The sequence below is a fragment of the Nuphar pumila genome, chromosome 14 (assembly GCF_984573655.1).
Source record: "Nuphar pumila chromosome 14, dmNupPumi1.hap1.1, whole genome shotgun sequence".
Taxonomy (NCBI): Eukaryota; Viridiplantae; Streptophyta; class Magnoliopsida; order Nymphaeales; family Nymphaeaceae; genus Nuphar; species Nuphar pumila.
Genome location: NC_143262.1, coordinates 81,539,237 through 81,563,542, shown reverse-complemented (window position 1 = coordinate 81,563,542; position 24,306 = coordinate 81,539,237). Strand labels below are relative to the sequence as shown.

At 37.3% G+C, this 24,306-nt stretch overlaps 1 protein-coding gene across 1 annotated transcript; it reads right to left on the bottom strand.

Annotated features, from left to right (window-relative positions):
- LOC149817109 (uncharacterized) lies at nucleotides 1-24,306 on the bottom strand. Its single transcript, XM_089986659.1, has 3 exons — nucleotides 23,801-24,306; nucleotides 9,987-10,058; nucleotides 1-2,466 (listed from the first exon to the last, which is right to left on the bottom strand). The coding sequence occupies exons 1-3, from the start codon at nucleotides 23,808-23,810 to the stop codon at nucleotides 326-328; spliced, it is 2,223 nt and encodes a 740-aa protein (XP_089842785.1). The 5' UTR covers nucleotides 23,811-24,306; the 3' UTR covers nucleotides 1-325.

Sequence of the window (24,306 nt, the reverse complement as noted above, 5' to 3'; positions counted from 1 at the left end):
CTCAAGTACAACATTTACAGTAGTATACATTAAACAAGTGAAACATCCAAAACATCCAAGGATACAAATGAAAGAGATTAACACATTTGCCCATTCTCAGTGCAAGCTCAGACCAGCTTTGAATCCGGTTTGGGAATTTTCCCATGGCAACAAATAATTAAATCAATACATCAATTTTAAAACAATTGGAGAATGCAAACAGAAGATCAAAGCACACCAGAAAACATATTTGGAAGACATGCAGGTATATAAAAGAAAAAAGGAAAAGGAAACCTGTGTTACAAAGAAAGAACAGGAGACATTGCAAAGGTAATTCCTGTTAGAATCAATAAGGCCCACCAGATGTCCCTGATGACTCAGCTACATCCTCCATTTTAGGTGTCGCTGCCAAACTTGCGTCCACCAATTTTCCTCTATCTGCTCCTCCATTCACAACTTTGTTTAGTCTCCTTAACCATATATCATAATCTACAAGATATGGAGTGTCACATAGGCTGTCAACATAGTCAGCAAATGCTTTCAGCAGTGCTGAAACCTCACCCAGCTGCTGCTGAATTGACCGTTTAGCCCAACACCTCTCCCTCCACTGCAGAGCTGATTCTATTGAATCCTGCTGCTGCATCAGACCACCACAGACAAAATACAGGAGATACACAAGGCTTTCTGTATCTGACGCAGGGCACAGTTTTCCTTGTTGAAGAGCATGAGTGGAAGAAAACTGCAAGTTTACAGCTGGGCTATCCCTGTCCTCCAAAACTGCATGCCCCCAAGATACAGGTATGTAACGAAATCTGCTACCATCATTAGAAGTATCAACTCGTATTATGTTTTCAGGGCAGATGTCACCATGCTGGATGTTAGCTGATGCAGCACTTCTCAATGCAGACAAGCAGTCTCTGCAGCAGCGTAAAGCTTCCTCGGAGGAAAATGGACCATCACGTGCAACAATAGATGAAAGCGGCTCCCCAACAGGAAATGTAACAAGAACAGGGGTTCCACACCAGTGATGATCACACCTACTACTGGGACCCTGTTTCTGGCACGGACCAGGATGTAGCATCCGACCAGAGGCAACAATCTCTGGCAAGAACTTGCTTGACACACCCTGTTGCTTCATGATATTCAGGACCTTAGTCTGACGTTGCACCTGATACCACAGGCTCATATCCTCCCATGAAGGCTTCAACCGTGATGGATGTGAACCTACATAGATGGTTAATAGTTCACCTGGATGTCCTAGAAAAATGGCACTATAAGATAAGTAATTCCCACTGACCAGAATCTCATGTATCTGGAAACTTTTCTGGTCTTGAGGATCCTCCAATACCATAATATCGCCAGGGTTGAGTCTTAATCGTGTTATTTTCTTCTCAAAACTATGCATCTCTTCACGTTCAAGTTCTACAATCTCTCCTGCCTGGGTATCTTGTTGGGCATACATTGATGCATGGACATTCTCAGGTAGACGATACTCTATCCTACGTTTCTCGAGGCGTAGATTGTGATCTGCAACTAAAGTAGCAACCGATTTCCTTGGTGGTCCTTTCCACTGGACAATGGAGTAAAATGTTGCCAGAAGCAACTGCAGAGTTCCAATATCCCCCCAGTTTGGATTTCCGAACTTGTTCCAAATGAGATCCACAGGAGAAACATTAACTTCTGCATTGTCTTTAACCCATTCGGCAATTGTTTTGTAAGGGTTGCTTGTACCAATTTTCAAGCTACTAAGGTCACCCCCAACTTTTATCACCCCTCCAAATTTTGAGTCTAGGACCAGCAAATAAACAGTATTGCTACTACCAGCATCAAACTTGCTCAAGCTCCTTGAAAGGATCAAATGAAATCCATAAAATAAGGCTTCAGCTATGGTTGCTGCTGAAAATCCCAACCCAACTCCCTGTGCAATATCAGATTTGAATAGTGTAAGTTCTACCACTTGATCCCAGCGAGCCTCTGAACTTCTACCAGTTTTAGCTAGTAAAGCTGCTCCACATAATGAACCGATCCTTCCCCTTGAGGCTGCCTTCTCAACAGTATAAAATTTTGATCCAAGGTACCGAGGACAGCATACAGAAAATGGCAAAGGCCCATTTTTACTCCAAAAGGTCTGCCATAGGCCATCAGCAATTGCATGAAGGAAATCTTCCAAAGCAAGAAATTTGTCTTCTTTCAGTTCATCAGAAGCATAAGCTATACAAGGCATCCTAAACAGTTGCTGAAACGCAACCCCCTCCAATGCATAATCAAACTTCCGCAATTCATCAACCAAAAAAGGGGGTTTAAACAACAGCTCACTGTCACTGGAATTGGCACCTGCTCTCTCAAGAATCCAGTCTTCAATATTGTGTGTGAATGATTCAACATCAATGACTTTCTTTGCATAATCTTTAAGAGCCTTGAACACTCTTCTGGATGCAGGAACAAACTTGCTTGTGTTTGAATCCTCAGATTTAGTTGGTGAAACAACTGCACCGTACATATATCATGGTTATTCATAGTAATCATACAGATCCATGCATTGCATACATATGCATACCAAAGGATAAAATAAAGTGATCTTTTATAGATATGAATATTTGAGTGGAGAAAATGGAGGCAGTGTGATCAAGTAGCAATCACCTGAACAACAAATATTAATAAATAACCAGAACTAAATCCAGTGCAGTACATAAGAATCAATTAACCAAGCCTAACCTAAAAAATCCATCTTCTGGAAAGTTTTTGATGCTGAAAAAGCCAATATCCACTAGAAATGATCAACACATGAAATCTACCAAGTTATAAATGAAGTTGATGTCAAGGACCTACTCAGTGTGTTAAAAATCAAAATAAATCTGTATACATTGTTCATTATTTTTGGGCACAGGAAATGAATGCACATTTTGATGATCTGCTTGTATCGGTTAGAGATGAAACTTGATATATGATGTGGAATGTCCCTATCCAACATGGGTCTTCTTAGCACCTCAAATTCTGAAGGCAAGATCACTCTCTGTCTCTCTCTTCAATCAATGTGCTTAAAAATTAAAATGAATTTTAAAGAGACAAAATGGCTCTCTCTCTATCTTGTTAAGGTACATATAGTACATATGTGTATATATATTATGTATGTAATAGGAAATAGCCATCAGGGGTATTTTGGTCATTTCCAGATTGTAATAGGGACTGCCTAGTAGGGGCATATTTGTAAATTTATTTTATGTTTTTGTTACTTTATATTTTCTGTAAAATGTAGCTGTTGGGACAGCCCAACTAGCCCTCTTGACTCCTTTTTGGGTCTATATAAGGGGATCTTTCTGTTAAATTGTATCTCCTATGTACATATATTTTTATATGTATATGACGAAAGATACATATACATATATGTATCATACATATATGTATTTATTGTTATATATATATAAAAATATATATATTTTCCATTCATGTAACCCTCAGGGGTATTTCTGTCTTTTGTTCTATTTTACGCATATTTACACTTGTAAATATGTTTGTAATTTATTTCCTTTTATTTTCTTCTTTTCCTTTTTTCTTTTTTATCTTTTCTTTTTCTTTTATTAATGTTGACTTAAGTCAACCTTGGAGGGGGGTCCAACACTAGTCATTGGACCCCTCCAACGGTTAGATTTCTAACCGTTGGAGGGGCTCCAACGACTAGTGGGAGCCCCTCCAAGGCTTCCTCTCTTCTATAAAAGGGGTTGAACCCCTATTGTATTCTCATTCAATGGTTGGGAGCATTGTTCTCCAACTTGTTCAATAAAATTCTTTATACTTTGCATTTGGGTTCGCTTTTTGTACCTTTGTGTACATTGTTCTAAGTGCTCTTGTGCCTTTGTGCACCTCTCCCTTTGTGGTGATTGTGAGTATTTAGCACTATATCTCTCTTGAGATATTTTTACATGGTATCAAAGCAAGGTTGGAGATTGAAGATTGTGTGATTCTTTGTGCCTCGTAAAGTGTGCCCTTGGCTTCTTGGTGATTGAAGTAGGGACTTCTCTTCCATCAATATTTTGAAAGATTCTTACGACAAGAAAGACTTTAGAATCCCTTGTGGTATGTATATACTCTTCATTCTTCCTTCTCTAATGGGTGAAAAAGAGTCCCATTTTTCACTTGGTTTCAAATTAAATGGCTCCAACTACCATGTTTGGGCCGGTAATATGGAGGCTCGCATTAAGGGGAAGGTCTTTGGGGATATGTTAAAAGAACCATTCCCGAACCCGAACCTAAGATCACCATTATTGATAAAGGTGAAATAAAGGTTCTTGATGGCGAAGAAAGAGAAAAAGCTTTTGAAGAATATAACAAAAGACATGAAAAATGGGAGATGAAAAACTACAAAATTCTTTCGTGGTTCTTTTCTTCCGTTGAAACAAAGATAAATGCCAATATTTTGAAGTTCAAGAAAGCCTTTCAAGTATGGGAATATCTCGAAAGAACGTATACTTCGAGAGATTTGTCTCATAAATATTACCTTCAAAAGAAGGCATTGACCCTTCAACAAGGGGAAATGTCCGTTAGAGAATATTTTGTCAAGCTATCCATCATTTGGGATGAACTTGCTCTTCAAGAACCTAAATGGAGTAGAGAGGCTATTGAATTAAGGGCTAAACAACTTGAAGATGATCACTTCTTCAACTTTTTAAACGGGCTTAGACCCGAATTCGAGCAAACTAGGTCATCTCTCTTGTCTTCTTTCTCTTCTCCTCCGTTGAAAGATGTACTTACCAAGCTAAGTGGAGAAGAAACTCGATTGGGGATGAATAAAACCAATCAAAGTGTGTTGGCCGTTCCCTCTAAAGATGAAGATAGGGTGCTTATGCCGTCTCTAGACCAGGGAATAATATCAAAACATATAAACCCCCTCACTTCAACAAAAATCAAGGAGGAAGAAAAAATGGTGGACAATATGGAAGAAGAGATTATAGCAAAATCATATGCCACTTTTGCAAAGAACCGGGTCACATTAAGCCGGTATGTCCTAAATGGAAAAATATGGTGGCTATGTCTACAACGTTTCAACAGTATAAGGAGGAAGGACCATCAACTTCCAACAATGCTACATTATCTCTAAATCAAATAATGGAAGCTTTTCAACCTCTCCTCAAAGGATCCGTTTCCGGAGCCGCCATGTCCACCTTCTCTCCTCCTGGTAAGATTCTTTGGCTCTTAGACTCGGGTGCATCCTTTCATATGACTCCAAATGTTTTTGCACTTTCTAAATATTCAAAAAATTTATCACACTATTTTGTTTCTACGGCAGATGGGGCTTCTCTTGAAATAAAGGGAATTGGAGATTTTGAAAGTCAAGGTTTTTTTGTTCCTAAAGTTAGATTTATCCCAAAATTAAATTTAAATTTGTTTTTCGTCTCTCAATTATCGAATCATGGGTGTGATATCAAACTCTCATCAAATAAATGTTTGATACATGATCGCCGGTCCGGGAAGTTGATTGGGGAAGGCTCTAGGAAATGAGATCTATACTTTATGAAATTTCTTCAAGTCCCAAAACAATCTTTTTGTAATATTGCCCAACATAAGGATATAAATGTTTGACATAAACGCCTTGGGAACCCAAATATTGTCAAGCTTTCTTATTTACATTTTACCAAAACTTTATGTAAAGACAACTTCAATTGTAATGATTGTATTCTTGGTAAAATGAGAAGCTTACCTTTTAGACAAAGAACTATGTTTTCAACTAAGCCTTTTGAAATTGTGCATTCGGATGTATGGGGACCGGCATCCGTTGTCTAAGGAAGGGTTTTCATATTATGTTATTTATGTTGATGATTTTTCAAGATATAGTTGGATCTACTTCCTCAAGCATAAACATGAGGTGTTCTCTACCTTTAAGGTTTTCCATATGCTGATACAAAACAAATTTAATAGTAAATTACAAATTTTTAGAACCAATTCCGGAGGAGAATATCTTTCAAATGACTTCAAAAGTTATATTAAAAATAATGGAATTATTCATCAAAGGTCTTGTCTCAAAACTCCTCAACAAAATGGATTAGCCGAACGAAAACATAGACATATAATAGAAACTACAAGGACATTACTCATTTCTCAAAAAAAATCCAAAAAGATTTTAGGCCGAAGCAGCTCTTGCATCAGTTTACCTCATAAATCGGCTTTCATCCAAAAATTTGAACCAAATAACCCCTTTTGAAATCTTATATAAAAAGGAACCCGACTACAATAGACTAAGAATTTTTTGTTGTAAGTGTTTTGTCCTCACCGACAAAAATGATAAATTGTCTCCTAAAGCTATTCCTTGTGCATTTTTGGGTTATTCTGAAACATAAAAAGGTTTTAGATGTTATGATATTAAAAATGACAAACTATATGTTTCAAGAAACGTGACCTTTTTAGAGAACATAAGTGGTTTTAAAGAACACAAAGCTCATGAAGATAATACCGATTACTCTTTTTTGTTTGAACTATTATCTAGAAATGAATATTTTTTTAGTGATGATGAAGTAAATAAGGATGTGGGTAGAACTGAAAGTACTCCACAACCCATCCAACATGAAGAAGAAATGATAGTTGAACCAATCACCTATACACATAGAGATAAAAGTACTTTTAGAAGTGCAATAGAAAAATATAGTGACCCTAGTGAATCTTCTAACTAAAGACCCGAAAGATCTAGGAAAAATCCTTCTAGATTTATATCCTATGAGTCATTTTCTCCAAAGCATAGGGCATGTCTTAGTGTTATTCACTCCTACCAAGAACCTAGAAATTTTGGAAAAGCCAAGGAAAGAATAGAGTGGAGGGACGCCATGGATAACGAGCTTAGAGCCCTCAACAAAGCTAAAACTTGGGTTTTTCAAGATCTCCCAAAATGAAAGAAATCAATAGGATGTAGATAGGTTTATAAAGTCAAAACCAAGAGTGATGGCACTCTTGAGAGATATAAAGTCCGCCTTGTCGCTAAGGGTTATAGTCAAGAATACGACATTGATTACGAATAAACCTTTGCTTCTGTGGCACAAATGGTCACTATTAGGAGTTTGATCACCATTGCTTCTATTAAAAACTGAAACATTTATCAAATGGATGTCAAAAATATTTTTTTAAACGGGGACCTTAATGAAGAAGTATATATGGATGTTCCTCCCGGCTTGGATGTTCCAAAGGGAAAGGTCATTCGTTTGCAAAAAGCTCTTTATGGTTTAAAACAAGCTTCCAAGGCTTGGTATGATCGATTTAATGAAGTAATGGTTCAAAATGGTTTTGTTTCATGCTACACTGACACTGCTCTGTTTGTCAAAAAGTCTAATGCAGGTATTGTGATTTTATTGTTGTATGTTAATGATATGTTGATAACAGGTAGTGACATAAAGGGTATCAAAGATATTAAAAACACTTTAAAAAAAAGGTTTGAAATGTCAGATTTGGGGTATCTAACTTATTTTCTTGGTATTAACGTAGCCTATTCTCATAGAGGCTATTTTTTGTCTCAAACCAAACTTGCATGTGAGATTCTTGACAGATCTGGTATTACTGATGAAAAAAAATTGTGAAACTTCTGAAATTGCGGGCTCAAAGAAGAAAATCGATGATGGGATTCTGTTGAAGGATCCTACCCCCTACCGGCAACTTATGGGGTCTCTAATGTATCTTAAAATCACAAGGCCAAACATCTCACACGTCGTGCACACTGCAAGTCAGTTCCAGCATGCTCCTACATTCGTTCATATGGGCGTTGTTCTCCGAGTTATCAGATACATAAGGGGAACTATCAACAAGGGAGTTTTTTTTTCCTCATCCTATGAATTAAATTTGATTGCATATACTAACTCTGATTGGGGAGGTGACCCAAATAACCGTCACTCCACTACAGACTTTTGTATTTTTTTAGGTGAATCCCTAATCTCATGGAGATGCAAGAAACAACAAAAAGTGTCTCTGTCATCCACAGAAGCAGAATATCGATCCATGGCTTCTACAACTATGAAAATTGTGTGGATTCATCAACGAGGATTCAGGTTCAAGGACCCACTAAGTTATGCTGTGATAATAAGAGTGCAATCTACATTGCCAAAAATCACACATTTCATGAACACACAAAGCATATTGAGATGGAATGCCACTACGTTAAAGAAGCATACTTGCAAAGAATTATAGATCTTCCATACGTGACTTCAGAATATCAGTTGACAGATTTCTTCACCAAAGCTCTATACTCTCCCAGATTCAATTTTCTTCTTGGCAAACTCTCGGTCATTTCGCCCTAAGTTTGAGGGAGGGTGTTAAATTGTATCTCCTATGTACATATATTTTTATATGTATATGACGAAAGATACATATAAATATATGTATCATACATATATGTATACATATATATATATATATGTATATGTATGTATATTTTTTTTTCCTTTATGTAACCCTCAGAGGTATTTCCATCTTTTGTTTTATTTTACGCATATTTACACTTGTAAATATGTTTGTAATTTATTTCCTTTTATTTTCTTCTTTTCCTTTTTCCTTTTTTCTTTTTCTCTTTTCCTTTTCTTTTATTAATGTTGACTTAGTCAACCTTGGAGGGGGGTCCAACACTAGTCGTTAAACCCCTCCAACGGTTAGATTTCTAACCGTTGGAGGGGCTCCAACGACTAGTGGGAGCCCCTCCAAGGCTTCCTCTCTTCTATAAAAGGGGTTGAACCCCTATTGTATTCTCATTCAATGGTTGGGAGCATTGTTCTCTAACTTGTTCAATAAAATTCTTTATATTTTGCATTTGGGTTCTCTTTTTGTACCTTTGTGTACATTGTTCTAAGTGCTCTTATGCCTTTGTGCACCTCTCCCTTTGTGGTGATTGTGCGTATTTAGCACTATATCTCTCTTGAGATATTTTCACACTTTCCCCATGTATTTTCAATGTGTTCTCAAGCATTTTTATCAGTTTATAACATTTATATTTTTTATGTTGTGGCCCTTGGTTGCTTGTGTTTGTGAGACTTATTGTGGATTTGTATTTGACCCATAAGTGGCTCCTTGTATTAGTGTAGCCCATGGAAGCACTCTTGTATTCTTTTGTGCTTCATTACCTCTCTCTCTCTCTCTCTCTCTCTCTCTCTCTCTCTCTCTCTCTCTCTCTTTTCAATCAACGTGCTTACAAATTAAAATGAATTTTAAAGAGACAAATGGCGCTTGCATCAAACATGCAAGTATAAAAAAGGATCTCCGTATGCAAATCACCAGATGCTAAACATAATTTTCACTAAATGAAAATGCATGAGTAGGTAGGCTCTGCTAACTTAGGGAGTTAAGGGGTGTTTGAGTACCACAGATCTCTCCGTGAGATCCATGGACACTTCCATGACCCCCTCCCAGACATAGGAATTTCAAGTCTGTGTATCTGAGATCCAAAAAATGGCCTCAGATCCTCGGACTTCTAGTCCGAGAGGGTGGGCGTTGGACCAAAAATCTGAGCATTTGAGATCCTCAGATCTCAGTTCCGAGGGCCTTGAGATCCTTGGATCTCAGATCCGAGGCTCTCAAAAGGCCCATTTGTGAACACAAATCCACATTGGATTCTTTTCCATATGCATACACACACACGCCCACACATGGAAGCATGCATGCATAATATTTGCAAATGTATAGTTGCCTCTATTTAACTTTTTCCCTGAAGATCAGTTACTCTCACTCTCCGCCTATAGGCAGGTGTTGCAGCATATTCTGATAGATAGAATTAGATAGATAGGAATGTCGCAATAGGGAATGCATAAAGAAAAATATCTAAAATTCTAAATCACAAAACAAATTAATAACTATGCAAGGGCATCTTCAAACCAGAATTGACAAACCAATGGACATGCTTGTATGCATTATTGACGAACTCTCCATGTTCAAGTTAGTATTCCCACAGAGGGAAATAATTTACTCTTTCTAAGACATGCAATTTTGAATGTGTTCAAAAAATGCCACCAGCATGTAGTAAAAGATAAACGTAAAGAAATACTAACCAGATTCAGATCTTCTAAAACTCCCATCTAAATATTGGCCAGGGGCTGAGTCAAAATCTCTTGATCGGAATCCTAGAAACAGATACATTACCGAGTCATTTGTAAGCATTATATAAACATCAAACTAGAAGCTTACATTATCAGCATATCAATGACAACTACCAAATCACTTATTCTTATCAACAGATATTCTACAATATTTGCTGAAACTTTACACTAGAAAAGATCAACCAACAAAATTGAAGATGAATAATTTGCTTAAAGTCTACATTTAAAAAGATAAATCAACAAAATTCAGGGATACATCATAGCTCTCATAAAGAAAACTTATTGATGCAACAAATGTCTCATGAATGATTTCTCTCAATCTCATGAGTTAGATTGTATTTGACAATCTCTATCTAATTGCAAAAATAAACAGGTATTCTCTGAATTGTTCACCTAGTCAAGGAGGATCCAGTTCAATTAATAGCCATTCAACTTATCTGGGATACCCAGTTAAGTTGCCTTAATCTAACTGGTTCTGAGTTACTTCAAGTTCCTACAGCATATGGAATTGGCAGACAAAGGTAAGCTGCTTCTATACATAAGAAACTAATTTCACGATAATGAAGTGTATGGTTATAACACCTTTCTTTTTTCTTTTCCCTTTGATGCCAAAGCAAAGCAAGGTCTACCCACTTAGAATAGGTTTACCAACTAGAACTCAGATACGAGAAGGAGAGAACAAACTTTCTTAGTAAAAGCTGATGCAACTGGATGATGCTTAAAACCCTTTTTTGCAATGTGAAATGGTGGATTGAAACTCATAACTGATTTAGCTCAAGGCTTCAAGCCATTTGGAAAAACCATGTTATGCAAACTGTAACCCGATGGTACAGAAATGCTTTAGAAGAAACAAACTTCCAGATGTTTTTTGTGTCCTTTCTAGAGCAAACACAAATATCAATGATGGTGGAGATTCTTCATGGGAGAAACAAAGACTTTTTTTATCACCTTTGTGGAATCACTACCCTTCTCTGACATTAGAAAGTGGCATGTCTTCTGCCTCTCTCTCAAGCTTTGGTGAGCAAAACGGGGGGGGGGGAGGGGGGGTTGTGGTGTACTTCAGACATACACACACACATAATTTGCATTTTTGGGCCATATTTCCAATTTGGGGAGTAACCATCCCTTTTCTCTTCAATATCTATAATAAAGGAATCCTTTTGTCTGGTTTCATGTGTGCGATGATCCTAAATATATTGGTACATATTTGCATAGATTTCATGGTTTATAATTTTTTGAGTTCAGAGTATACACATTTTCTGATATTGATTACATAGGTTTGTTTTCATCATTGTTTCCTACATTTATATCATTATATGATAAACTGAGTACACCTTTTGTCCGATGCAATGCTGATGAAAACATAATCATCACAATAAACTCGTAATATTGTGATTTGTCACTGCAGATGATGGAATAATAGTATAAAATGTTAATACAAAGAGACCATAAAAGTGATCGCATGGATGCAAGCATTACATTAGATCCATGGAGTTATATCACATGACACGTGAAGAATTTTAGCCAGTTTATGCAGTTAGTGGAACCAGCGAACAAACCACCAATTATCAAGATGGTGGAGAGCAAGTTTATGTGAACAAAAGCTCCATTCTGCTCACAGAACAGAAGTTTGATCAGGATGAAATGTCCAAACATAGATATATAGCATTTATTTTTGCCATAGCAAGTGCTAGTATGGGCATTATGATTCAATTGAAACACACTCATGAAGATTTTGCACATTATTTTCCTTTTATTACCCTTATTTTGTGACTACTAGAGAAGAGATGCAAGGTGGATTCATTCTATGGAAAAATAAAAGATCATCCTTAAGAAAAATAGGAAAGTTGTATCTTAACCCAAGAACAAAGAAATAATCAAGCATAATATCTGATGTTCAATAGGACAAAAAAAGTTCTAGGAGAGTCAACGAAATAAGTCATTTTATTAGGAAAATGAGAGCATACACTAAAACATGCCATAATCCAAGACTCACATCTCGTCCATTAGCATCCAAATGGCTTCTTCAAACTTGATAAATAGAACTGAAACTTTTTATAGAAAATTTGAGAAGTAGCCCTCTTGTTTAATAGAGTTGCTTCATCTCTATTGGGCAACTAGGGAGACTGCTGTATGATCTGAAATAGGCTGTGTCAGCAGACCTGAACCATCTACATATCATAAATCTATGAGCTGAAGTAGGCAGATTCATAGCTGCATTTAAATAACTCAACCAATTGGAGTAGAATTTGATATTCTCAGTTTACACCATAGTCACATATATCACTGATATTTTGAAATAATGTGATAAATGTCTACACCAAATATTAATGTTTTAAACGCGAGATTTAATAAACATGGCTACACCAGAATTTCTCGCATATTTCTCACACTTTTGTTCAGCAATATCCCATAAGAGTATTTTTGTAACTAAGGACATCTCCATAAAAACACCATCACATGCTATATTCAGCATTTGGGGATTTTCCAAAAACCCATACGCTTTCATGATTCCTGTGAAAAAGGAGCACTTATTATGGTGAACTACTTCAAAAGGCAGGAAGCAAAAGGCCTTTTATAGCCAAGGCATGGCCTCTCTTCTTCTCTCACGATTGATATGGGATTATAATTATGTCCCACAAGGTTCCATCGAGTGCCTTCAACACCGTTTTGACTAGCACAAGGTATTTTTCAAGGTTGTAAGTAGTGTATTGTCACCTGTATCAGTCAGCCCAATAGTAACACTGTATCGTATTGTATCGTATCGTAAATTTTTAATAGAAAAATAAAAAAAATCCAAAAAAAACAAGAAAAATCAGAAAAATAGTAAAAATTCTAAAAAAATCATATCACATGAAATAATGATGAATTGCACAAACTACATACATAAAATCACTTATGAAGCATTTATGTCTATATTACATACCACAAGAGTCAAACTTTCATATTACATAAACAAAAACATCTCACAAGAACAAGTTTTTTAATAAAACATGTTACATCAATAATCAAAATCATGTTAATCATCATCAATACTAAAACATAAAAATCTTAAAAGCCCTCCCCCTTGCGCACTAATCGGCCCCTAAATCGATCTCACAGAACCTAAGGTGCGTAGGTTCCCTTCCAACAACCTTTACACATGTGTAGAACTTGGCCCTTAAGAGGCCTTTTAAACCCAAAATGAAAAAGTGTAAGTTTCGGGTCTTTTTAAGTGCGCCAGACCCGTATCGCATGTTACGGGTCGATACAGAGGTTTATCATACGATACGGGTCGATACAGAGGTTTATCATACGATACGGGTCAACAGGGCGATACAGGGGTTAATCATACGATACGGGTCAACGGGTATCGTATAATATACATTTGTATCGCGATACGAGTGTGTATCGTACGTTAAGGCAAAAAGTAACAATACGTATTGTACGATACAACACGATAAATACAACCTTTACTACTTTTAGGTATCTTCGTCACCATTTTGGAGAAAATTTTCAGAGATACTTAAAAAACATTTAATACTTTATAGGTATAAATATCAAATCACATTTCACTAAAAAGTGCAAATATCCGAGAATTTTCTGATATTTTGCCAAGAAAATTGAGTATTTTGAATTTATCCCAAGTTTTTCTCTTGCCGAGAAAATCCTGAGAACGAGATTTGTGACTTTGGTTTATACAAAATCATGTGAAACTTAAAAGAACTGCAACTTGCTGGATAATAAGTATGAAAATATTTCTTAAGAAAGATAAACAAATCAGTTGATGATATATGAGTAGTTAGAGTAAGCTTGTGCAATTCGAGGTGTCGCACCCACCTAAACAGAAGCAGCTTCACGTCCTACATCAAGTTGCATGATCATGCATATATTTTAGGGATATTTTATATAAAAAATATGCATGATTTCATGAAAAAATGATGTAAAACCCAATTTTATGCTGGTTTTGAGTGAATGAGCTAAAATGATTTAAAAATAAAAAATGTATGAAAATAGCTTTATTTTTATATTTTTAGGCATATTTTAGTTTTTGGCTTAAATGTAGTAGGTTATTTTTTTTTAATAAATAAAATAAAATAAAAATAACAAAATGAGAATATAGTTAGTTTTAAAACATAAGTTGAAATGAGGTTTATTGTAAATATTTTTTTAGAAGTAATCTTTAGATTAGAGTAGTTTAGTTAGTTTTGAGGTTTTTAGTAAATAAAAATTCTTTAAACAGTTTTTTTTAGATTTTTGAAAAAAATAAAACAAACCGGTTTGCCCTCTTTAAAAATCAAAAATGGGGAAAAATGAAAATTGTCTCCCCCTTGTGCGCCAGAGCCTTCTCTCCTAACCCTTCCCCTCCACCTCATTCTTCCCTCCTTCTTCCCCTTCTCCTTATTTCTCTCTTCTCTTTTCCAGTGGAGGCTTCTTCAGTCCGGCGATGGTGTACGGGAGGGGATCACTTCTCTCCTAACCCTTCAGTTTCATGGTAAGTTCTTCAAGTTCTTCATCTTCCTCTTCTTCTTCTTATCATTTACTTCTCCATCTTTATTTTCATTAGTAGTTTTTTTCTGTTTGCATTAGCTTGTTTTAAAAAGAAAAGAAAAATAAATCGGATTGTGTGTTGCATCCCAGTTTTCACATCATCCGTTGAGTTCTTATTTTCCTACATTAGTATTTTCCCTTTCTCATTTCTCTTTGTTAGTTTTGATCTTGTATTTTCATTTTAGTTCCTTGTTTAGGTGCATTGTATCTGCATCCATTTCTTTACAGCAACATTTGATCGTTAATGTATTGTTATGGCAATCAATAAAAATTCATGTGAAGTCTCCAGCAACCGAGCCTGATTTGCATTTGAAAGATAATCAATCGTTTGCATTTGAAAAATTGATCATCTAGATTGATCAAACTTGATTCACGGTGTCGATTGAAATGTCCTCTGTTTCCGGCGATGAAATCTCAGAATTTGTTATTTCTGATGTCTAATCACTGTAGAAATCACCGTGCCTTTTACTGTATGTGGATCTGAATTTTTTTCTGGCAAGTTTTAAATTTCAAAATTGATCAACAATTTCTGTCAGTTCTTATTGAATCCCGATTGTTGTGTTTTTAATTGGTGATTAAGTGATTAATGTGATTTCTAGCAATTGAATACCTGAAATTTCTGGATCGAATGCTAGTTAATGTAAGTTTCAGTAGTCATTACAGATTTCTGAATGTAATTGTCATGAATTCTGGTGAGAGTTGAGTTCTGTAATTGCTGTTTGAAATTCTGTTGTGAGTTGTTACTGTTGCTGACCACTGTGTATTTGAGTTTGTTGTTTGAAACTCTAATCAATATAGCATGCTGTTAATTCCGGTGAATGCTATTAACTATTTGAGGTCTGTGTGAGGACGGCTCTATTGCTTTCTGACAGCAGTCTGTTGCAAGTTCGTAAAGTTTTTATCTATGTGCTAATTGGAATACTGGTGGGCATTGTTAGATTGTAATTGTTACAAATTGATTGCTTATCTACATTCAATGGAAAGTTTAATTTGCTGTGTGAATGTTTTAACTGCTGATGAATGGGTGTTAGTTGAGTGATTTGTTAGCTGATTAGTAGAATAATTTTGTTAGTTATAGTTAGGTCATGTGAAATGGTTAGCTTAATTGTTAGTTAAGTAATTGTTAGTTGTTAGTCAAGTTGATTTGCTAAAAGTTGTTTAGTTAGTTAAGTGATTAATTAGCTATTAGTTAAGTAAGTAACTGTTAGTCATTTAGTTGCACCTTAGTTAATTAGAAATTAGTTTTATTTAGTTAAGAGAATGTTGTCAGTTAGTTTTGATTTTAAATTTAGTTCTTAAAATTACTTAGTGAATTGCTTAGTCATAGTATTTTAGCATTTAATTAGTATACTTTGAGTAGTGTAATCTCTATTAGTATCTTGTAGTGCTCGTGTTCTTGTGATTTGTGCAGGATAGCACAGGAGCGGAGCGGAAGTGCATATGTGACACGGAAGTGCAAGAGTAGAAACTTCTTTTTATTTTTCAGTTTAGAATTAGGAATTTAATTCTAGGTTTGTAAATATTGCATTTTACGCCCTCTGCGAAGGGTATTCATTTGTTGTAATAGTTAGTTGTTTTTACTTTACTAGTACATTTTACATTTTATAATTCGGCAATAAATGAATAGTTTAGATTTGTGTGCTTGAATACGAAATATTCTCGTTCCCTGAGTTTGACCCGGTCTCATCCACTAGTGAGAACCGGTTTTTATTATTTGATATCTGGTTTTCACTTGTTTTACATATAAATTTTTTTTTAAAATTACAACGATTATAAAATAGACATCAAATTTTTGGCGTCGTTGCCGGAGAACGGCGAAATACTAGTATTCACTTTATTGCCTAGTGTTTGTTTGCATTTAGGTTTAGAACCGCGTATGTGCATATCGTAGAGACGAGCTTACTTTTCTGCACAGCCCACCTACTAGGATCCCCTTAGAGGTGACTGTATATGATTGGTACCGTACACATAGATTTCATATTTCTTTTGCATAATCCCTGTTGTGTGCAACTGCGTGGTGTTTGTTTAGTTTTCGTTGTTTTAGTTTACTCGCTTTGTGGTTTGTGTGGTTTGGCTGCTAGCGCGTTAGTTAGGTGGAAAACCCAAAATTAGGACGTGTGTTACACCGGTCTACTTCAAGGTGTATGCACAGGCAACGATCACTCGACCCGAGCTAATTGAGTCCCGAGTTTCTTGTTAGGAGAACTACTCATCCTATCACCATGGCCGAAAATCGATCGTTGTTTCGTACCCTTAAGGAGTACTTCATGCCCACCATATACACTCTCACTTCCTGCATCACGAGACCTGATGTAGGAACCAATCAATTTGAAATAAAGGCCAGTATCATTCAAATGCTACCATCCTTTCATGGCCTTAGCAACGAAGACCCATATAGTCATCTTGATGATTTTCTAGAGATATGCTCGAAAGTACGAATCAACAACTTTGGAGATGACGCATTGAGGTTGACGTTGTTTCCATTCTCTCTCAAAGATAAAGCTAAGCATTGGTTAAAGGCTCTCGATACGGTTCAGATTACCACTTAGAAAGGAATGCAGCGCGAGTTCCTTAAAAAGCACTTCCCAATTGGTAAGACGAATCAGTTTCGTAAAGCCATAATCAGTTTCTCGCAGATTGAGGGAGAACAATTCGACGAGACTTGGGAGAGGGTGAAAGATCTTCTCCGCAAGTGTCCCCATCACCAGGTGCCTCGCTGGCAACTGGTGCAGTATTTTTACGATGGCTTGACCGAGAAGGACAGGCAAATAGTGGATTCGTCATGTGGGGGCACTTTTATGCTAAAAAGTGAGGATGAAGCATGGTCGCTTTTTGAGACATTGAGCAAAAATTCGATGCATCATGCGACAACTTCATGGTTCGATAGGGCTGCACCTGCACAGGATAGTACTAAGAAGGCAGGTATTTTTCAAATAGGGATAAACCTTGAGTTGAGCAACAAGGTAGACCAACTGTCCCAGAAATTAGATTAGTTTTTGTTGGGTTCTTCTCCTGCCATGCAGGTGTGCGCGTTGTGTGCGAGTCCTGCACACCATGTCCTCGAGTGCCCAGTTGCGCCGCAATACCCTGAGTTTGTCCAAGAGCAAGCTCAGATGGCTCAAAACTTCCTTAGGCCCGCACCCAATCCATTTGCCAACACTTATAACTCGGGCTGGCGAAACCATCACAATTTCTCATGGTGCAACCCACAAGCTCAACCCTTTAACCCTTCCCAAAGTCAACCCAGGCAAGGCGGTTATGCGCCTGAATTTCAGAGATCCAGTTATCCCCCAGCCCAACCTATTTATACTCATCCCCAGTCTCATGAGCCTTCGCATAGTCAGTCCTTTGAGGATAAGATTTTGCAAGCTTTGAGCTCACATACACAGTCTATTGCAAAATTAGAGACCCAAATGGGGCAGCTAGCCGAGATGCTTAGCAGGCGAAGTGAGGGGACACTGCCTAGCCAGCCTATTGTCAACCCTAGGGGAAATAAACTCATGCGTAGCTTGCATCTGACAGATACACATCAAGAGCAGGCTCATGTAGTAACCCTTAGGAGTGGGAAGCAGTACCAAGCGAGGGAGGCTGCAGAAGAAAAAGAGAAGATAAGTGAGAAGCAGTTTGTCCCTAGTGTTTTACCTCAAGAAAGCGAGAAGGTTCTTCCATCTGAGCCTTCACCATCCTACGTTCCCAAAGCCCCCTTTCTTGAGGCGTTAGAGAGACCGAGAGCACTAGGTAAGTCCGGAGTGAACATGCAAGAGATGCTTGAGATATTCAAGCACGTTCAAATAAACATTCCCTTACTAGATGCCATACAGCAAGTTCTTGCATATGCAAAGTTCCTAAAAGAGCTTTGTACGCAGAAAAGGAAGTTGATTCCATGCGCAGAAAAAGATTTATTTGACAGGGCAGGTGAGCGCAGTATTGCAACACCAAACCCCACCTAAGCTCAAGGACCCAGGGACGCCTATCATCTCATGTGTCATAGGAAACATCATTGTTGGGCGTGCATTGCTCGATCTTGAAGCAAGTGTTAACATCTTGCCGGGTTTCTTCTATGACCAATTTGGATTGAAAGAGATGAAACCTACACCTATGACTCTTCAGCTTGCAGATAGATCGATCAAGGTCCCGAGAGGAATACTTGAAGATGTTTTAGTCAAAGGTGGAGGATTGTTATTTCCTTGTCGACTTTGTGATATTAGATATGGAGGGAGCTGATAGCCTACAACATACCCCTATTATTCTCGGTCGTCCCTTTCTAGCTACCGCCAACGCGTGCATTAATTGTCGCACTGGTGCGATGGATGTGTCATTCGAAAATAGGAAGATGAGGTTGAACATTTTTCGTGTTGCTATGGGGCCTGCTGTTGAGGAGGCTTCTTTCGAGGTTGATGTCGTTCAAGACCTCGTAGAAGCAGAATATGCTTGGTTATTGAGTGATCCACCTCAGGAGGAGGATAATGAATCACTCGAAGAGGATCACCTAGAATTACTTGAGAATCCGATAGGTGATTTGAGTCGGATCGGGCACTTCGAGCCATTTAGAGGTAGACGGGATGGGAACACAGTGCGCAATGTCACAGATGACACTATTTTTCATAGAGAGCTCGATTGAGCCTGACTTCATGTCCATTGATCTCATGGACGATGAAGGTTTTTTCCAGGGATCCGTCTGGCTGAGGACGTGAAACTTAGCGCTTTATGGGAGGCAACCCATATTTTGTACAGTATTACATTCGTTGTTAGGATTTGTAGATTTTCTTTGGTTTTATTTTTTCGTTTTCTATCTTTTTCTATGAGTTTCATGTTTTGTCATGTACACATTGCATTCATTACATTCAAAGAGCGTGCATTTTAAATTCATGTTAGGTTGTTTCTACTCTTTCCCCTCATTTATTTCCTCTCATGTGCATTCACGTAGTTTCATATAAGCATGGGGGAGTGCCACTGGGACAATGCATTCAAGCATGGGGGAGGGTGTAGTTTGCACACCTTGATATTTTTGTTCACGTTCTTGCACATGTTTACACATTTCTCATGAAAAGTAGGTTTTTAAAGAAAGAGTTTGAACTTATATGAATGTTATTTCAAATCTAATATTATTAGAGGATGTTATAGAGAAGGGTATTCATTTGTTGTAATAGTTAGTTGTTTTTACTTTACTAGTACATTTTACATTTTATAATTCGGCAATAAAGGAATAGTTTAGATTTGTGTGCTTGAATACGAAATATTCTTGTTCCCTGAGTTCGACCTGGTCTCATCCACTAGTGAGAACCGGTTTTTATTATTTGATGTCTGGTTTTCACCTGTTTTACATATAAAAATCTTTTCAAAATTACAACGATTATAAAATAGACATCATTGCACTTGTGTCAGAACTTACAAAGAGCATTTTCGTTCTTATTTTGGACCAAGCACTTTATAGAATTTATCCCCATAAATATCTATTATATAGAAAGAACCATAAATAACTGATTCAGACAGAGGCCCACAAAATAGGGAACTCTCTCTCTACCTACCTACCTACATGGCCACAAACACCACTACCTCTTTGAAACTTGTGCCTCTACCCTCCCCCCTCCCCTTTCTCTCTTCAATCATTTCCTCCCCCACTTTCATTCTTCCCGCTTCTCTCGGTTTTCAAAAAAATGCAGTTACATAACCCCCACCACCCCATTTTTTCTCTCTTATATCAAACTATCTAACCACTATATATAAAATCTAATTATCTAAACAATAACTATTACATGTGAAAGCAAATTCACTCCTATTTTCAAGGAGCTAATTATTAGAGCCTCGACGATGAGCCCCTAAAAAGACTAGGTGAGGCATAGGTGGGGCCTAGGCGGACTAGGCAGTACCTCAAATAAAAGTAATTATATTACATAAAAACAGTCAAATAGATAACTCATACACTTATAGATTATATAAGAATTAAGTACATAGCTATGTATATATATAATATAAACACAGAATATTGTAAATTTATAATATATGTTTATGATATGTTAATATATAAAATTATATACATTTACACAGAAAACATATATATGTGTGTGCAACTACGCATCAGACCGAGAGACTACATCGGCTAGACCGTCTAGGCTCCGCCTTTGACAACTAAGAAGAAGGGTGAAAGGAGGAAGAAGAAAAAAAACAAGGTAAAAAAGAAAAACAAAAGAAGAAAATGAGTGAATAAAAAAGAAAACTTTTGGGGCAGGAGGAAGAAGAAAAAAAAAGAAAAGAGAAAAAAAAAGTTTAAAAAACATGACAACTATGTCCCTACGGCTTAAGCATGGATAATCTAGATAAAAAAAAATATGGCCCTACCGCACAGAACCGTAAGCCTAGGCGGTGGCCCTATGCGTAGATAGCCTAGGCACAACTTTTGACAACTAAGGAATAAAATCCTATATCCAAATTTTGCAGCTACTCCATGTTAGAGCTGCACAATGGGCGGGCCGGGCTTGGTCAAGACCGACCCATTGACTAACCGGGTCAAGCCTAGGCCCAATTCAGGTCGGGCCTGGGTCTAATACAAAACCCACAGCCTGCCTGTTAGGCTCATGATCCTAATTCGGACCGGGTTGGGCCAGGTTGCAAGCCATCGTATATTCACAACATTTCACTTTCATATCCTTGAATTCATAGGTTATTTTAATGAAAATTTTAAAAATGCAAAAGAATAGATGGGATCCAAAATGGATCCATTTTTTAATCACATATTTGATATATATATATATATATGTATAAAGCCCGTGGGCTGGCCCGATCCAACCCATGATTTTGTCGGGTCGGGCTTTCTTTTAAAAACTAGGCCCAAGCCCGAACCATTTGGGCCGGGCCATGGGCCACTCGTGGGCAGCCCAGCCCTACTCCACATTACCAGTTTTTTCTTTTTGTTTCTTTTTCTTTTGCACTACAAATTAAGCATCCACTCCCCTATATATTCATTAATTGCTTCAAAGCTCTTAGCTTTTTCCACATATTACGCATTCCTCCCTTTTCTTTTTAGTAGACGGTTATCAACCCATTCCTTTTGTAACTCCCTCTCCATGCTACCTTTTACAGTGATCACTTTCATTTTTATCTGGTTTGGTCTCTCTCTCTCTCTCTCTCTCTCTCTCTCTTCAAATGATAGCATATGGTTATGAAATATTATTGGGTTCAAGCTGATCCAAAGTAGAAGAGAGCACCCATTTAGAGGTAAAAAGTTTGATTTCTTCCTAAATGCAGCTTATTTTTACTGCTGTTGTAAATCACATTTAGTGATAGTTTAATATACTTGTTCTAAGGCCTTCTTAACGTGTGCATATTGATTTATTCATGTTACCAACGATATGTCACTTGACTTTTTTGTATGTAAAAGAAAATTTTGTTGGTGGTTTTCCTCCAAATACCTCTCTCTCTCTCTCTCTCTCTCTCTCTCTCTCTCTCGTGGTTACTGTTACATGTTTTATGACCATTGTCAAATAACAAGATTTTTTCCCCATAAATTGATTGGCATGACTCTTCCTGGATAGGGTGCCTATTTACCATATTTGACATAAAATTTCTTGGCAGTTTACTATCGGTATTTGTCATTCTATAATTTCTTTTTTTGCTTCAATTTCCTAACTTCATTTTAATGCTTCTTTACATGCTTATGTGTCAGGCTCTGGTTTGGTTTGGGTTGATTAAAATGAAAACTTAAAGCAAACAACATAATTTAGATGGCATCTATAATGTTAACTTTTTCTTTTCCTACAATATATTACAGTAGAAGCAGGAGCATCAATGACAAAAAATGTTAATCTTGTAACATTTTAAAAATAACATATCTCAACAAACATACTAGCTAGGGAATTTTTAATTTCATTTGATGTTATCATTATTACAAAATTTTGTTTTCCGTGCACCGGTGCCCAAACAGTGCTTTTAGATTTTCAAAAGGAGCATCTGTCAAATTTCTTGTATCAACCTATTCCTATTTTTTTGGCAAAAAAGATGTTTAAACCTTTTTGAAACATCATGATCATATTTTTTACCACAGTAAATTCTATTCTAGAGTTGATGACAGTTATGTCATTTTCATCAATATCCAAGTAGTAGATTTGTATTTTCAAGCACCAATTGCACTCTCTCTCTCTCTCTCTCTCTCTCTCTCTCTCTCTCTCTCTCTCTCTCTCTCTCTCTCTCTCTCTCTCTCTCTCTCTTCCATGTCGACTATGAGTCTCTATCATGGTCTGTTTCTACCTACGATGTTTGCTGATATATACAAATAGTTAACTTCAATAAATAGATCTCTCTCTCTCTCTCTCTCTCTCTCTCTCTCTCTCTCTCTCTCTCTCTCTCTCTCTCTCTCTCTCTCTCTCAGCATTTCCAGTAGGAGGAATCCAGCAAGGTAGCTCATACCACCTGACAGTTGCAACAAGATTTGAAGTATTTTTTATAGGACAGCAAGGATCCCCAACTTCAAAACTCATCTTAGTTCTTAATAATACTCGGAAGACTAACTGATAATATAGACGTTTTCACTCCAGCAGATTGCCCCAACATACAGAACACAGAGAAATGAAAACTAAGTGGCAACAACTACTGATTTTTCCTGATACACCCACTGGACAACTAACGGCCAAAAAAACAAGGAAGACCCTGGGATGCCGCAATGCTTTCCACAGTTTTTTGTGCCAAATCATCAATTTGAATCCCCATACAAATGTTTGCCCCATCTCCTCCTGTGATGATCATCCGCTTTCAAAAGGATGCACGAATGAGCCACAAAAAACGAAGCCAAAGGGGCGAAACAAAAACCAAAGCAAAGTCGTAACTAAATTTAGTAACCACCCACCAAACATCCGGAAGAGGAAGAATTCGAGGAGTGGTGTTTCATATCTTCCAAATATAAATCAACACCCTCCAAAAAAAATCAACATTAGACGTAATAAAGGGTTTCATCATTTTCATGTCCTCCAAATAGAAAGCACCCATCCTCCAAAATATCAACACTAGACGCAATAAAAGGTTTCATGTCTTCCAAATAGAAAGCACCCATCCTCAAAAAAATCAACACTAGACGCAATAAAGGTTTTCATGTCTTCCAAAGACAAAGCACCATCCTCCAAAAAACATTAACACTAGACGCAATAAAGAACGACAAAGAAAAGCACACACATCAACATAGAAAGAAAAACAGATCGAAATCGAAACGAACCAAAAGGAAACTAGGAAAAAGGGCGAAAGCTGACCTAATTTCATGCTGGAACCACGATCAAGAAAAAATGCCGGACCGAACGCTAAACATCAGAACCCAAGAGCTGCAGTCGATCAGTCAGCTACTACTACCCACTAACCATACTCGATTTTCGCACTCCCAATCGATCTCAATCTTGCAACATTATACATCTTCTGCTCCTTTTGCTTCTCTCTCTCTCAAAAGGAGGCGACCATGGTGAACAAAAGCTGACCACTTTCTCCTTCGCCCGCTCACGTTCCGATGCAACTTCCGCTGCACCACCACCCACAGGCCACTGCTTCTTCTTCTTTTTTTTTTTTTGGGGGGGGGGGGGGGGTGTTCTGCAGCTTCTGCCTAATTCCCTCTTTGTGTGCGTCGTTCTCTAACTCGGCCCGTCAAGAGGGGAAGGGAGAGCGAGACGCCCCCATCTTTTGCGTTTGTTGTTTTTTCTAAGTAGTAGAGTTTGGTAAAAGAACAAAGAGAGCGTCAAAGCCAAAACCATAATACGTTTGCAGCTGA